This window comes from Tiliqua scincoides, chromosome 16 (genome assembly GCF_035046505.1).
Source record: "Tiliqua scincoides isolate rTilSci1 chromosome 16, rTilSci1.hap2, whole genome shotgun sequence".
NCBI classification, from domain to species: Eukaryota; Metazoa; Chordata; class Lepidosauria; order Squamata; family Scincidae; genus Tiliqua; species Tiliqua scincoides.
The window spans coordinates 5,830,883-5,844,396 of NC_089836.1; the positions used below are offsets into that span (position 1 = coordinate 5,830,883).

Sequence of the window (13,514 nt, forward strand, 5' to 3'; positions counted from 1 at the left end):
TGGATGCGGGAGAACCCATGGACATTATATATCTGGACTTTCAGAAGGCGTTTGACATGGTCCCTCACCAAAGGCTACTGAAAAAACTCCACAGTCAGAGAATTAGAGGACAGGTCCTCTCATGGATTGAGAGCTGGTTGGAGGCCAGGAAGCAGAGAGTGGGTGTCAATGGGCAATTTTCACAATGGAGTGAGGTGAAAAGCGGTGTGCCCCAAGGATCTGTCCTGGGACCGGTGCTTTTCAACCTCTTCATAAATGACCTGGAGGCAGGGGTGAGCAGTGAGGTTGCAAAGTTTGCAGATGACACCAAACTTTTCCAAGTGGTGAAGACCAGAAGTGATTGTGAGGAGCTCCAGAAGGATCTCTCCAGAATGGCAGAATGGGCAGCAAAATGGCAGATGCGTTTCAATGTAAGTAAGTGTAAAGTCATGCACATTGGGGCAAAAAATCAAAACTTTAGATATAGGCTGATGGGTTCTGAGCTGTCTGTGACAGATCAGGAGAGAGATCTTGGGGTGGTGGTGGACAGGTCGACGAAAGTGTTGACCCAATGTGTGGCGGCAGTTAAGAAGGCCAATTCTATGCTTGAGATCATTAGGAAAGGTATTGAGAACAAAATGGTTAATATTATAATGCCGTTGTACAAATCGATGGTAAGGCCACACCTGAAGTATTGTGTCCAGTTCTGGTTGCCGTATCTCAAAAAAGACATAGTGGAAATGGAAAAGGTGCAAAAGAGAGCAACTAAGGTGATTACTGGGCTGGGGCACCTTCCTTACGAGGAAAGGCTACGGCGTTTGGGCCTCTTCAGCCTAGAAAAGAGACGCCTGAGGGGGGGCATGATTGAGACATACAAAATTATGCAGGGGATGGACAGAGTGGATAGGGAGATGCTCTTTACACTCTCACATAACACCAGAACCAGGGGACATCCACTAAAATTGAGTGTTGGGAGAGTTAGAACAGACAAGAAAAAATAATTCTTTACTCAGCGTATGGTTGGTCTGTGGAACTCCTTGCCACAGGATGTGGTGACGGCGTCTGGCCTGGACGCCTTTAAAAGGGGATTGGACAAGTTTCTGGAGGAAAAATCCATTACGGGTTACAAGCCATGATGTGTATGTGCAACCTCCTGATTTTAGAAATGGGCTATGTCAGAATGCCAGATGCAAGGGAGGGCACCAGGATGAGGTCTCTTGTTGTCTGGTGTGCTCCCTGGGGCATTTGGTGGGCCGCTGTGAGATACAGGCAGCTGGACTAGATGGGCCTATGGCCTGATCCAGTGGGGCTGTTCTTATGTTCTTATGGCTTTTGGACTGATCCAGTGGGGCTCTTCTGATGTCCTTATATACAACCCCTCACCTACCCAGGGTTAGCTTACAGCGTCACTTTTTTTCAGGCGCCGGAAAGATTCCAGGAACGATTTCCTCCCTGTGCGAAAGTACGATTCTATCCGTTCCAATGACCTCCCTCTGGTTTCGGGAATGAGGCATTTCGTGAAGATGAGGTTCACCAGGCAGATGACGCTGAAGAAGAAGAAGGGCACTTCCAGGCCCAGCCTTTCCTGTGGTGGGGGGCCAGGGGGGAGAGAAACACACACACACACAGAGTCAGTGAGAGGACCAGGTCAAAAGGAAGAAAAAGACTTGTGACAACTTAAGCTGAAAATATTCTATTTCTCAAAGATGTTGGACAATTGTGGCTTTTCAGACATAGGTCTTCTATGGAAATATTAGTGTGCTGCCCTCTTGTGGACGAAAAATGGTATTGCAGGTCATGGTGTCTAATTGGCTCTGGGCTGAACATGTAGGCTTTTATTTATTTATTTGATTTGTACTCTGCCCAAAGGGCACCCAAGATGGCATGAAGGACAGAAGCAGACATACATGTCTCTAGTATATCTGAAGTGACTGGAGATGATGGGAGGGATGGCTTCTGGATGCACTGCATGTTTCCCTAGAGCAGCGTTTCTCAAATTGTGGGTCGGGACCCACTAGGTGGGTTGTGAGCCAATTTCAGTCGGGTCCCCATTCATTTCAATATTTTATTTTGAATATATTGGACTTGATGCTCCCATGGTATGTGACTGCACTTGGGCAAATGTCACACATCTGTACCTTGAACAGGCTACTATGTATATGCTTTGGTAGTCAATGGGACTTACTCCTGAGTAAGTGTGGGTAGCACTGCAGCCTAGGATTGTTAAAAATATTCCTGCTTTCAGTCATGACATCACTTCTGGTGGATCCTGACAGATTCTCATTCTAAAAAGTGGGTCCCGGTGCTAAAAGTTTGAGAACCACTGCCCTAGAGGACAGTCAAAGAAGGGTGTCCAAAGAAGAGGACAGACAGGGGTGTTTTTCATACATAAGGATTCTATGGCAGTATAGTTGTGCTGCCACCTTGTGGCTGATACATTCATTGCAGGCCATGTTGCCAATTTAGTTTTTGTCTAGCATCTGCTAAGCTGACAAGCCTTCTGATGTCTGAAGTCGGTTGTGGGAGAAGGGGGGGTAGGCTGCTTGGGAAATAACATGTTTAGCTATTTAAAATCTGAAAGCAGGGCTCATGTAAGGGGGTTCTAGGGCAATATTGAAGCCAGCATCTAGAGAAAGCCATTCCTATATCCCTGCAAGCAAATGTGGGAACATCTACACTATGATTGTGAACTGGTTTTATCCTGGTTTAACTGCTGTAACTTTCCTGAAAGAATCCTAGGAACTGTCACCAGTTGCATCACTGGGGGGGGGGAGCAGTCTGCACTGGGTGAAGTGCTCGGGGTGGGGGGTGACATCACTATTGGCCAAAATTCTTAAAATCTTGGTATTTTGGAATAATTCCACCATGTTATATATCATTCGATGTGTGATTTCATGCAGAATGCAATGAAACAAACCATGTTGAAATAGCTGTTCTATCGAAAGGTATAGCCAAAGTGGGTGGGGCAATGTTGAATCACCAACTCCCACCACCCGGGAGGAGGTCTGTTGGGGAGTGACAAGCTGGCATCCGGCACCAGGTGACGCAAACCCTAGTGACACCCCCTGACTGTCATGGCCTCGCCTGATCATGGCATGCAAGGAGAAGGAATGTCTGTTTCAACCAGATGCCTGTGATGTTGTGAGGCTTGGCAGGGTTACGTGTGCTACTCACCTTCACCAGGAGAAAGACTTTGGTGAGGATAAAAGCTGTTACCCAGCTCACCAGCACGCAGAGTCCTGATATGACCCCTCGAGCCTTCAGCGGGAGCACCTCGGCCATCAGCAGCCAGGTAATGGGTCCCCAGCCCATAGCATAACCTAGGGAACAAAGTGTCTGTTAAACAGGGGCAGAGCTAGGATAGAGCTAAACCGAGGGCAGAGCACCTAGCAGGTAACAACCACCCTTGCTCTCAGCCCCTCCAGTGGGCTGGTTTGAGAAACTGGTGATTTTTTGTCAGCACCTGCAAGGGAGGGTCACACAGGTGTCCCAGCCGACCCATTTACCCAACCAGGCGGGCTTAGCTGCCCAGTCAGTGGGCATGTGCCAGTCTTGGCGAGGGGGTTGACCACCACCCCTTTCCCTCTGGGAAATGGAGTCCACATTTTGACATGTGGCTCTTTTGCAATGATGCTGAATTTAAAAAGAAAGAAAGAAAAGGCTACTGTAAGAGGGTGTCTGAGCCGTGTTTAGAATGCTGACGTATCATGGAAACCTGGAGAGGGGGGTGGGAAGGTTAGAAATATGGAGATTTCATTTCTGGACGATGCCTTCTAACTACAGATCGGCCTGCCCTCCTTGAGCATATAGTTCTAAGGAAGTCAGAGGAGCATGACCAGATCAGGCCCAAAGGGACTTATCTTGCCCAGCAATCTGTTTTCCACAGGTGTGCGTCTCTCCCCACACTGGTCCCCTTTCACTGGCACTAAGAGGCAGACTGAATAGCAGTCGGTTGCTTGTAGCCCATCAGGACTGGTGGCTGTCGCTAGACCTGCCATTCATCGTTGCCCAGAGGGTTTCTAGCAGGCACAAGCACCAGGGCGCCACTGCTCAGTGGCTACGTACCAATGATGAAGCACATGGTGGCCAGCAGGGGTAAGATAGTGATGCCGCTTGTGGGGTGAGCCAGGCCCTCGTGGCTGCCGTTGGCCATCAGCGCCGAGGAATTGTGGGGATGCGGCTGCACGAAGTGGATGTAGAAGCCCAGGGTCAGGTTCGAGGCCAGCATGACAGAAGCTGCCGAGAAGGAGAAAGAAAGCCAGGTGAGGCGCATGGCGTCATTTTGCCCACAGAGCCAGGAGTGTCCCTCACACGCGAGCTCTCCTTCCATGGGGAATTTCTGTGCCCAGTAACCTCTGATTTGGCCTGCAAATGTGGAATTCCCTCTCAGCCTAACTGGTTCAAGGGCTGGGCTTTCGGTTAAGTCTGATTGGTCGCAAGGATCTATTTATCGCTTTTAATCAAAGTTATTTAAAAGAGTCTAGATACTGAAGGGCTCCCAGTGCTAATGAGCTGTTTGCCAGCACTGCCAAGTCTTCTTCATGAACCCTGGGTTTGGGGAGGAAGAGGGGAATGGAACAGGTGTGGAGGAGAGGAGAGGTGGGCTAGAATGTCAGTGACACGCTCCACTCCTACTCTCTCCCATGCTTTCTTTTCTGCTCTGTTTCCCTCTTCCATTTGGAGCCAAGGAGGAGCAGTGGAGGCGACTGTCAGGTCAGGAGACGTGGCGTCTTAGGCCCAACTTGTTGACCCTTGTAGCCCATAAGCTGGCTTGAAAATATCTTCAAGGTGGTCCAAGAGGAACAGGTACACTGATGCACCAAAGAGTTGCAGCAAATGAACTGGCACCTGAGACATAGAGCAGAATCTTCCTCCCGGCTCTGTCCATGCAGACGGCGGCGACCAGCACCGACGCCAAGCGGACGCCCCCCACGATCACGGCGTCGTACTGTGCCGGCTGCAAAGACAAAAAGGTTTGTCTGCTAGAGGTGGGAGCTTCCAAGTCCTGCTCCCCCGAGGAGATTCAGGTTTGTGATCCCACAGCCCTTTCCCCCAACAGAAGATGGCGGGAAGCGGAGACGGCAATGGGGGGACCGGCGTACCAAGATGACTGATGTGCTTTCGAATATCAGCTGCAGGTAGACCAGGATGGGGGTGACACCTGACAGCTGCTGCAGGAACCTCATCAACAACGTGATGGCGACCGGCTTATAGATGTACGGGGTCCGAATCTCTGCCCAAGTGATCCGGGCGCTCTAGAAAAGGGGAGGCGGACAGGTAAGAGGAAGATATTGTGCGCTCCGTCACACCGTCTAGATTTCATGGATCTCGATGCTCAATTTGGAGGGGGGGGAGCGGCAGTCTCCGGGCTTTTAAAAGACCACCTTTGAGCTTAGTTTGCAAACTATGGAAGGCAGCATTCAGCAACAACTGGGGAGGGTCAAGGGAAATATAGGAAGTTGCTACCTTCTGGGTCTGACCCTTGTTCTGTCTAGCTCAGTAGTGTCAGCGTGGGCTGGCAGCATCAATTCAGGGCTTTTAGATAGGGGAGTCTTTCCCAGCCCTACATGGAGATGCTGCCAGGGATTGAAACCTAATCACTCTCCTCCTCACTTCCTTTGTTCCCCTGTTTATTTTCAAATGCACTGAATGGGAAGCCTGGTTATGGTGAAAGCGGTGGCCGGTGAGCCCCTAGGTCAAGAGGGGAGCGGATTTGGTGAGTCATCTCACACTGGGATAGTGTAGAGGCTTAGGAGTTGGATTCAGACCTGGAATATCTAGGTTCAAACCCTTGCTCAGCCACAAAGCTTCCCTGGGTGACCTTGGGGCCAGTCACTGATTCTCAGCCTCTCCTACCTCACAGTGTCGTGAGGACAAAAGGAGGGGAGGAATCTTGCACACCCCCATGAGCTCCTGGGAGGAAGGGCCAGGGTCCCCTGGCTCCCCAGCACCAGCCCAGGCCGCAACACACCTGTTCCATCACGCTGTCCCGGATTCGCTCAAACTCCCACCAGTAATCTGTGTCCTCCCCTCTCAGCCACTTCAGGGCGAGGAGGGCCTCGTCTTCCTTCCCCTTGGAAATCAGGAAGCGAGGTGACTCAGGCATGGGGCACATCAGGACGATCATGAGGAGGACTGGCATCTCGCCCGTCACCGCTAGCCAGCGCCAGGGGACGAAGAGGCCTGCGGTGGGAGAAAGGGGAGGCAATTCAACAAGTACACCCCCAAAGAATCACCCCATCTCCTTTGTAAGGCAGCCCAGACCTCCGGAGGCTTTTATTCTTATTTTTAAGAATGCATATCTTTTGCAAATCATCTCTGTGCGATATTGCAAGACTCCGGTCCAGTGGTCTGGAACAAGCTTCTAGTCCTCACCACAAAAGCCCTCCATGACCTTACCCCTCCCTAGCACTCATCTCCCCCTTCAATCATTTGGGGGGGGGTGAGGCCCACTTCAACCATCGTGTCTAGAGGGGAGTGCAAATGTTAGATTTCTTTGCCTGCTCTATAATCTTGACACAGAGCTCTTGATGGATCTATCGGTTGGTTTGCTTATCACCAGAGGCTTATCACTCCTTTTAGAGTCTGTGGGGCCCTTTCAGTATCAGTGCAACTCAGGCTGCAGTCCCATGCATGCTTTCCTGGGAGTAAGCCCTACTGAACACAGTGTGACTAACTTCTGAGGAGACATGCATCGGATTGTGTCCTCAACTGTATTAGCTCAAGACACAGCTGATCTCAGGACAACCAACCCCACCTCCCCCAGCCCCAAACGTGGCTGGGAGTTTAAAGCTGCTGGTTGAGTTCCAGTTCTTGCATTTGTAGGTGATACTTACCCAAAAAGTAGAGGAAAAGGGCCCCCAGGACAGCCATGATCTGCGGGCAAGAGCCCAGGGCTCCTCTGACTCCGGGGTGAGAGATCTCGGAAATGTAGACCTAGAAGAGCAGAATGAAGGGAAGGGGAGACACTAAGTTTGGCCCAAGATAGCTCAGTAACTCAGGCTTCAGTGGCAGAGTGATAGAGATGCCCAACTTCATTTTTACTCAATGGACATACCTGCTGCAGGCAAGGGGTCTCAGGGAATCAGACGCTGCTCCCCCAAGTCTTGCAGGTGGCCTTGCACTCTGATTTCTCACCTGGCCTTGTTGATGGGTCTGTGGGCTATTTTTCCAATCATGATGGCCACCTCCCGCCCCAGCCATGTGTCTCCTTACAAAGGAAAAGTTGCACCCCAGCATCCCCTGCAACTTGGGACTCAGATCTCAGTCAAATCAAGCTCAAGACTGCAGGACAGCGGTGGAGGGAAGGATGCAAGCAAGAGACATCCTGGGTGCCTTTAGGAGACAGGAAGGAAGTCCTATAGACGAAGGTGCTGCGTCCTACTGAATCAGCCCCTACTGAATCAGGACCCACATGCACAGGAATTAAGCACAGCCAGGCAGCAGCCCTGCAAATTTCCAGAGAGGCATTTTCTCTTGGAGATGGAATTGAGGCTGGGGGTTTCTGCACACATGGCAAAGGGGCTCTGAGCTCAGCCACCCCCTAAGCTATCACCTTTGGGTCCAGCTTCCCCATTTCAGCAGTTGCTTAAGAGAATGAGATCGAGGCATCCGGTAAACGGAGGAGGAAGGAAGCATGTGGCAAGAGCCGTGGGTCACTTTCCCACCCAGGCCTGGCACACTTCTCTGATCGGCTCTGGAGATGAAGAGAGAAGACGAGGGTGCCTTTCTCAACACACCAGAGTTGGAGGCACAAAAGCAAAAGTCAGGGAGGGATTTTTGTTCCCCTCTCGCACAACATCAGAACCAGGGGGCAGCCACTAAAATTGAGTGTTGAGAGACTTAGGACAGAACAAAGAAAAATTTTTCCCCCCCAGCATGTCATTAACTTGTGGAACTCCTTGCCACAGGATGTGGCGATGGCGTCTGGCCTAGATGTCTTTCAAAGGGGATGCCTTTCCTCCTGCTCCCTGGACAGAGTGAACCAACCAACCAGTGCAGGGACCAGTGCTACTGGTGCGGAAGCACCTGGGCATTGATGCCACTTGGATGCCAACTTACCGGGATGGCCGCTGAAGTCACGCCCCCTGCAAATCCCGTCAGCAGCCTGCCCACCAACAGCATCCAGACGTCTTGGGCGCTGGCCATGAAGAGGTAGCCGGCGACGGAAGGGACGGCGGAGGCCATGATGCTCAGCTTGCGGCCCAGGCGGTCATTGAAGTACATCGTACCCAACCCACCTGCCGCAACACCCAGGGTGAAGACGGACTGCAAGGGACAGAGAGATGGGGAGAAGGTGTGGGAAGCTGGCCTGCCCCTGAGGTGCAGCCTCCCGTGCTATTCCACCTCCCACCTTCTAGACTTGGAAAGGGACATGGAATGAAAGAGGAAGTGAGGAGAGATGAGTGACGGGCTAGAACAGCTCTCTTCTTCTCCACACTTCCATGCCTTTCTCCTCTTTCTTTTCAAATTCAGGGAGGAGATGTGGGTCTACTGCAATCTCGGAATCCAGAGCCAGGGCTGCATATGGGTGGGGGGGCTTCGGTGCCCCCCACAGCCCCAGCAGTGCCCTCTGCAGAGAGCTTGTCTGTTCTTCCAAGAGAAGGAAGCTCACCCGCAGGCACAGAAGGGTGGATGAGAAGAAAAGAGGAAGGCGGCATTGCACGTGCACCTGGCTGTCTGTTCCCCCAAATAAATTTTGTGCCTGGAGTTATTTATTTATTTATTCACATTTTTATACCGCCTTTCCTCCAAAGAGCTCAGAGCTCTTCTCCTCCTGTACACAGCTGTTCTCCTTTTGCCCTCACAACAACCCTGTGAGGTAGGTGAGGCTGAGAGAAAGTGACTGGCCCGAGGTCACCCAGGAAGCTTCACGACCGAGAGAGGATTTGAACCTGGATCTTCCAAGTCTCAGTCCACCTCCCAAACCATTACACCACCCTGGCACCCTGGCTTATTTAAGGGGCTTGAGCAATTTCTTGCAAGTAGAAGAGTACAAGTGATGGAGAAGCTCCGAAGAATGAGCAGGGCCGACGACCCTTGATAAACAATCAATCAATGACCTTGACATCAATTTACCTGCCACTGATTCCTACTCAAAGTTCTATCCTTGGTTAAACAAATCAAGCTCAGCGTTTCCCAAACGGTGGGTTGGGGCCCGCATGGTGGGTCGCGATCCATTCCTGGTGGGTCCTACAGAACCTCCCATGAAAACACGGGTGATGGAAAGATCAAGTAGCTTATTGCCTTAAGCCCTGAGGCTATTCAAAAATCAGAGAGCTGCTCACTGCCCTGCAAAGAGCTGAGCTCCTGCAGTTTGCAAGTTTATGTAAATAGAGAGATCAATGCTTGAGCATCTTTTTTTCTGGTGTATTTTTTTTTCCCCCAAGTCCGTCCATGACAGGTAATGAGGGCAGAGGCACAGAATTAAGCCCCTCAAACCTCAAGGCTATTCATTAGGGCTGCCTCATTATGATATGCACTGCTGAAACAGAGACGCCTGCGTTGGCTCGGTCATGTCGTGGGAATGGATGATGGCTGGATCCCAAAGGATCTCCTCTATGGAGAAGTCGTGCAAGGAAAGCGCTCTACAGGTAGACCACAGCTGCGATACAAGGACATCTGCAAGAGGGATCTGAAGGCCTTAGGAATGGACCTCAACAGGTGGGAAACCCTGGCCTCTGAGCGGCCCGCTTGGAGGCAGGCTGTGCAGCATGGCCTTTCCCAGTTTGAAGAGACACTTGGCCAACAGTCTGAGGCAAAGAAGGGAGACAGACCAGGGACAGACTGCACTTGCTCCCAGTATGGAAGGGATTGTCACTCCCGAATTGGCCTTTTCAGTCACACTAGAAGCTGTTCCAGAACCACCATTCAGAGTGCGATACCATAGTCTTTCGAGACTGAAGGTTGCCAACACATTATGAGAAATGGACCAAGTTTTTTTTTGCAAATATATAAATAAATATAATATGACTCATAAATAAATAAATTCTTTCTAGGTCACCTGGGTCCCGATAAAAGTGTCATTTTTAGACAGTGGTTCCTGGCGCTAAAACCTTTGAGAACCACTGATCTAAGCTCATTTTGCTTCACACACTTGGAGCAGGTTGCAATAATTTTAAAGTAAATGTTAAAACAGGATTAAAAAAATAAAAATTCCGAAACCAATACAAAAGCTTCCTAGCCAGTCGGCTATGCTTACCCCAAACCAGGATGCCGTTCCTTCTGTCAGTTGCAATCTGGCCTCCGGGTTTTTTTCCAAAGCGGGGATGACTGGGGAGGTGTAAACTAAAGCGAAACCGAAATTAAAGTTGCCCAACACAGCGGCAAAGACAGCGCAGAACAGCCACCCATTTCTAAGGGTCCTGAAAAGAAGAGAGAGGTGGAGGGTGTAATTGTGGGGTGGCAAGCCCTCCAACGTGTCACAAGATTTGAAAAGGAAACGAAGAATGGAGCAGAAGAGGAAAGTGGAGTAGATAGAGTAGAGGGCTAGAACATTTCCAAGTCTGTACACTCTAGCCCACTACTCTACTCTCCTCCAGCTCCTCTCTACTGAATAATGGAGCACCAGGGGAAATGTGGAGAAAAGGAGAGTAGTGGGCTAGAACTATATGCCACCACTCTCCTCTCCTCCAGACTTCAGTTCCCCTCCCCTCTTATGGAGCAGGATGAGGAGTGGAGGCAGCAAGCACCCCGCCAAACCGCTGTCTGGGGTGATGGCTTAAGTCAGCCCCACAAAAAGACAGACCTGGCCCAATCTCCTTACAAAGGAGCCTGACCCAGTCCTACCCACTATTCTGCCTTGCCTCCACCCTTGCTGTCTTTATTTGCTGTGCAGTAATGTCCCCTCCCTTGATTTAATAGGCAAGAGGGTGATCCTTCTTCCAGATGGAGACTTCTTGGAACAACTTAATTGTGTCACATCAACAAAACACACCTTAGCAAAATGTGCAGCGTGAGCCTTGCCCAGGAGTGGAGTGGGAATCTCTTACTTATTAACCAGACAAGCAGCAGATCAAGGCATAAACGGAAGAACAAATTCTGGACAGGCTCATGCACGAGAGATAAGGTTTCTGCTCTTATCATCTTGAGATGTGACCCTGGGGAGGAAGCTGTCGCTCAGTAATGGAGCTCCTGCTTTGTGCAGAGAAGGTCCCGGGTTCAATAGCTGGCTGCATTTCCAGGTAGGGCTGGGAAAGACCCCTGACTAAAACCCTGGAGAGTGCCTGTCAGTCAGTGGCTGTCAGTCAGCCGACAATGCCAAACAGGATGGGCAAAAGGTCTAACTCAGTAGAAGGCAGCTTCCCACATACAGTGGGCCCTTGGGATCCATTAGAGATCCATTCCAGGGCCATCACCCTGGATAACGAATTCAGGTTGAAGACAGATAATGAAATTGGCAGAGGGCCCATGCCGGCAAACTGGAAGTGCCTTCCGATCGCGTCCGGGAGTTCCTCTGAGGCTCTCCAGCTGCGGCCTGGCAACCGCGGACATACAAGTCCGCAAATGCCAACCCATGGATCAGGAGTGTCGACTGTACCCCATACGAGGGAGCCAAACCGTGAGTGATGTCAACTTTAGCCATGTAGGTTAACACAATGTTAAGGGTTAGGGTTCCCCAAAGACAAAAAACAGATGTAGTGATTTCCAGGGGGGTGAGTCAGGCACCTGCCCCGAGGACTATACAATCCAAGTGATGGCAACGGGAAAAAATCACAAAGAGAGGAGAAAGAGGGAGCTAGATCATACCCGTAATAGTCCTTTTCCATTTGGCGGGCATCTTGGTTCCCCAGGGTTTGGTAGTCTTCCCCAGGCTCACGACTCAGGAGCGGCTCTGTGATTCGGGGATCCCGGGTGGCTCGATCCATCCCCCTTTAGCCTGGAACGGTAGCAGGGTGCGGTGTGGGTACGGAACAGCTGCCAAGTCCCGGCAGCCCAGTTAATCTCCCTGGGCAGCTTCTGGGCACTGAGATTTTGCCAAAGGAATCAGGAACTGTGCAAGAAAGCAAAAGTAAAAGAAAGCTCCGATGAGCAGGAGGAAAGTATGCAATTGCGGAAAAGTTTTTAAAAAAATCTCTATTTTTTTTTTCTGTCTGTGGCACAAGAGACAAAAAGAGGAAGGTTGGGCAGGAAACTGGGTGTGGAGGAGGGAAGAGCCCTTCTCAGCAGCTAAATCCCACATGTGATAATCTACAAACACTTACTATTTTGTTACAGCCTTATGTGGTTTTGAATTTTCCCTCCCCACTGCCTGCCCCACTATTAGGGGCTCCAAAAAGTGGGGGGGGCTACAAGCTCCCTCCACCCGACCAAGCCACCCCCACCACACCTTCGCACCAGGTTCATGAAGAGCAGCTCAATGAAGGTTTCGATGTAGACATTTTCCCCACTCCCTTGCAACCCTAGAAAGCCAGGGGTCACTCCATGAAACAGGCAGGTGGGCGATTGAGAATGGACAAGCTACAGCATAGCTTCACGCTGCGTAACACTGACCTGAGGAACTCTCTACCACTGGATGTGTTGATGGGCACTTGCTTGGATGGTTCTAAAATTCACAGAGGGCGAGAGGGCATGATGGCCAGCTGCTGCCTCTAAGGTGGCCGTAGGCCTCCGAATAAAACCAGGGGAGCAAGAGCACCCACCCACCTCCCTGCCTACTCTTCTTGAATCCATGCAGCTCATCTAGTTGTCAGTAGAGGCTTAGGCTGTGGACAGACAGCAGCTGTCAATCAGTTGCTGCCCTCAGTGCCCCATAGATAATTTGCCTCTCTGCTGTCCCCACCTTGTCTGGAAGGTTGCCATCTCTGACCAAAGCTATTTCTGGAGATTTGCCTTCCAATATGATGCAATTTTAGAATTTCCCAGAGGCCTTGTGGACATCTCCAGGATTGCTTGCAGCAATTAGCAGGGCATGATTCCTGGAGACTCCAGGCCAGTCCTGAAAGGCTGGCAACCCTTGTGGGTTTTCCAGGTGAGGGGAAAAGTTGGCAACCCTGCCTCTGCTTCCACCCCCGATCTGCAGATCAAAGGGGAATTGAAGGCACAGAAGCAAGGGGAAAAGTTGGCAGCCTTGACCCTGCCCTGCAGCACCAAATAAAGTCTCTTAGTAAGGCTCCCACGCCTTTCACACCTGCACAAACTGCAACAGTTCAATGGGGAAAAGCTTGCGTCATGCTCTTGAGCCTGGCCAGCAATAGATTTGGCAATCTTGAAGATTGCCTTTGGCAATCCGGTGAAGATTGGCTGAACAAGAGTCTGAAAGGCCACAAACCTCTGTCTGACCCTGGATTTCTGCCTGGGATGCTGTTGTCCCAGCCAGTGGCGTACAAAGGGTCAGGTTAGTCTGACCCTGGTTGTCCCAGCTGCTATCCTTTGCCTTTCCACAGGCTGCAGCTTTAGGGGGAGACGAGATCTCCGAATCCCAGCTTCCAGTGGAATAACATAGCTTGTCAGTTTCCTTGCAGAGAAAGCAAAGCGATCCCCAGACAGTTGCTTGCCGTGACCTGCAAAGCCTTAAGAATTCACAAAGGGCAGAG

General features: G+C 50.8%; 1 protein-coding gene across 1 annotated transcript; it reads right to left on the bottom strand.

Annotated features, from left to right (window-relative positions):
- Nucleotides 1–1,301: 1,301 nt before the first annotated feature.
- SLC2A6 (solute carrier family 2 member 6) lies at nt 1,302–11,855 on the bottom strand. The gene is made up of 10 exons (XM_066610747.1): nt 11,728–11,855; nt 10,181–10,343; nt 8,041–8,247; nt 6,816–6,915; nt 5,951–6,162; nt 5,082–5,234; nt 4,828–4,936; nt 4,045–4,215; nt 3,154–3,299; nt 1,302–1,564 (listed from the first exon to the last, which is right to left on the bottom strand). Exons 1-10 carry the CDS (start codon nt 11,844–11,846, stop codon nt 1,373–1,375), a joined length of 1,572 nt encoding a protein of 523 aa, XP_066466844.1. The 5' UTR covers nt 11,847–11,855; the 3' UTR covers nt 1,302–1,372.
- Nucleotides 11,856–13,514: the final 1,659 nt, after the last annotated feature.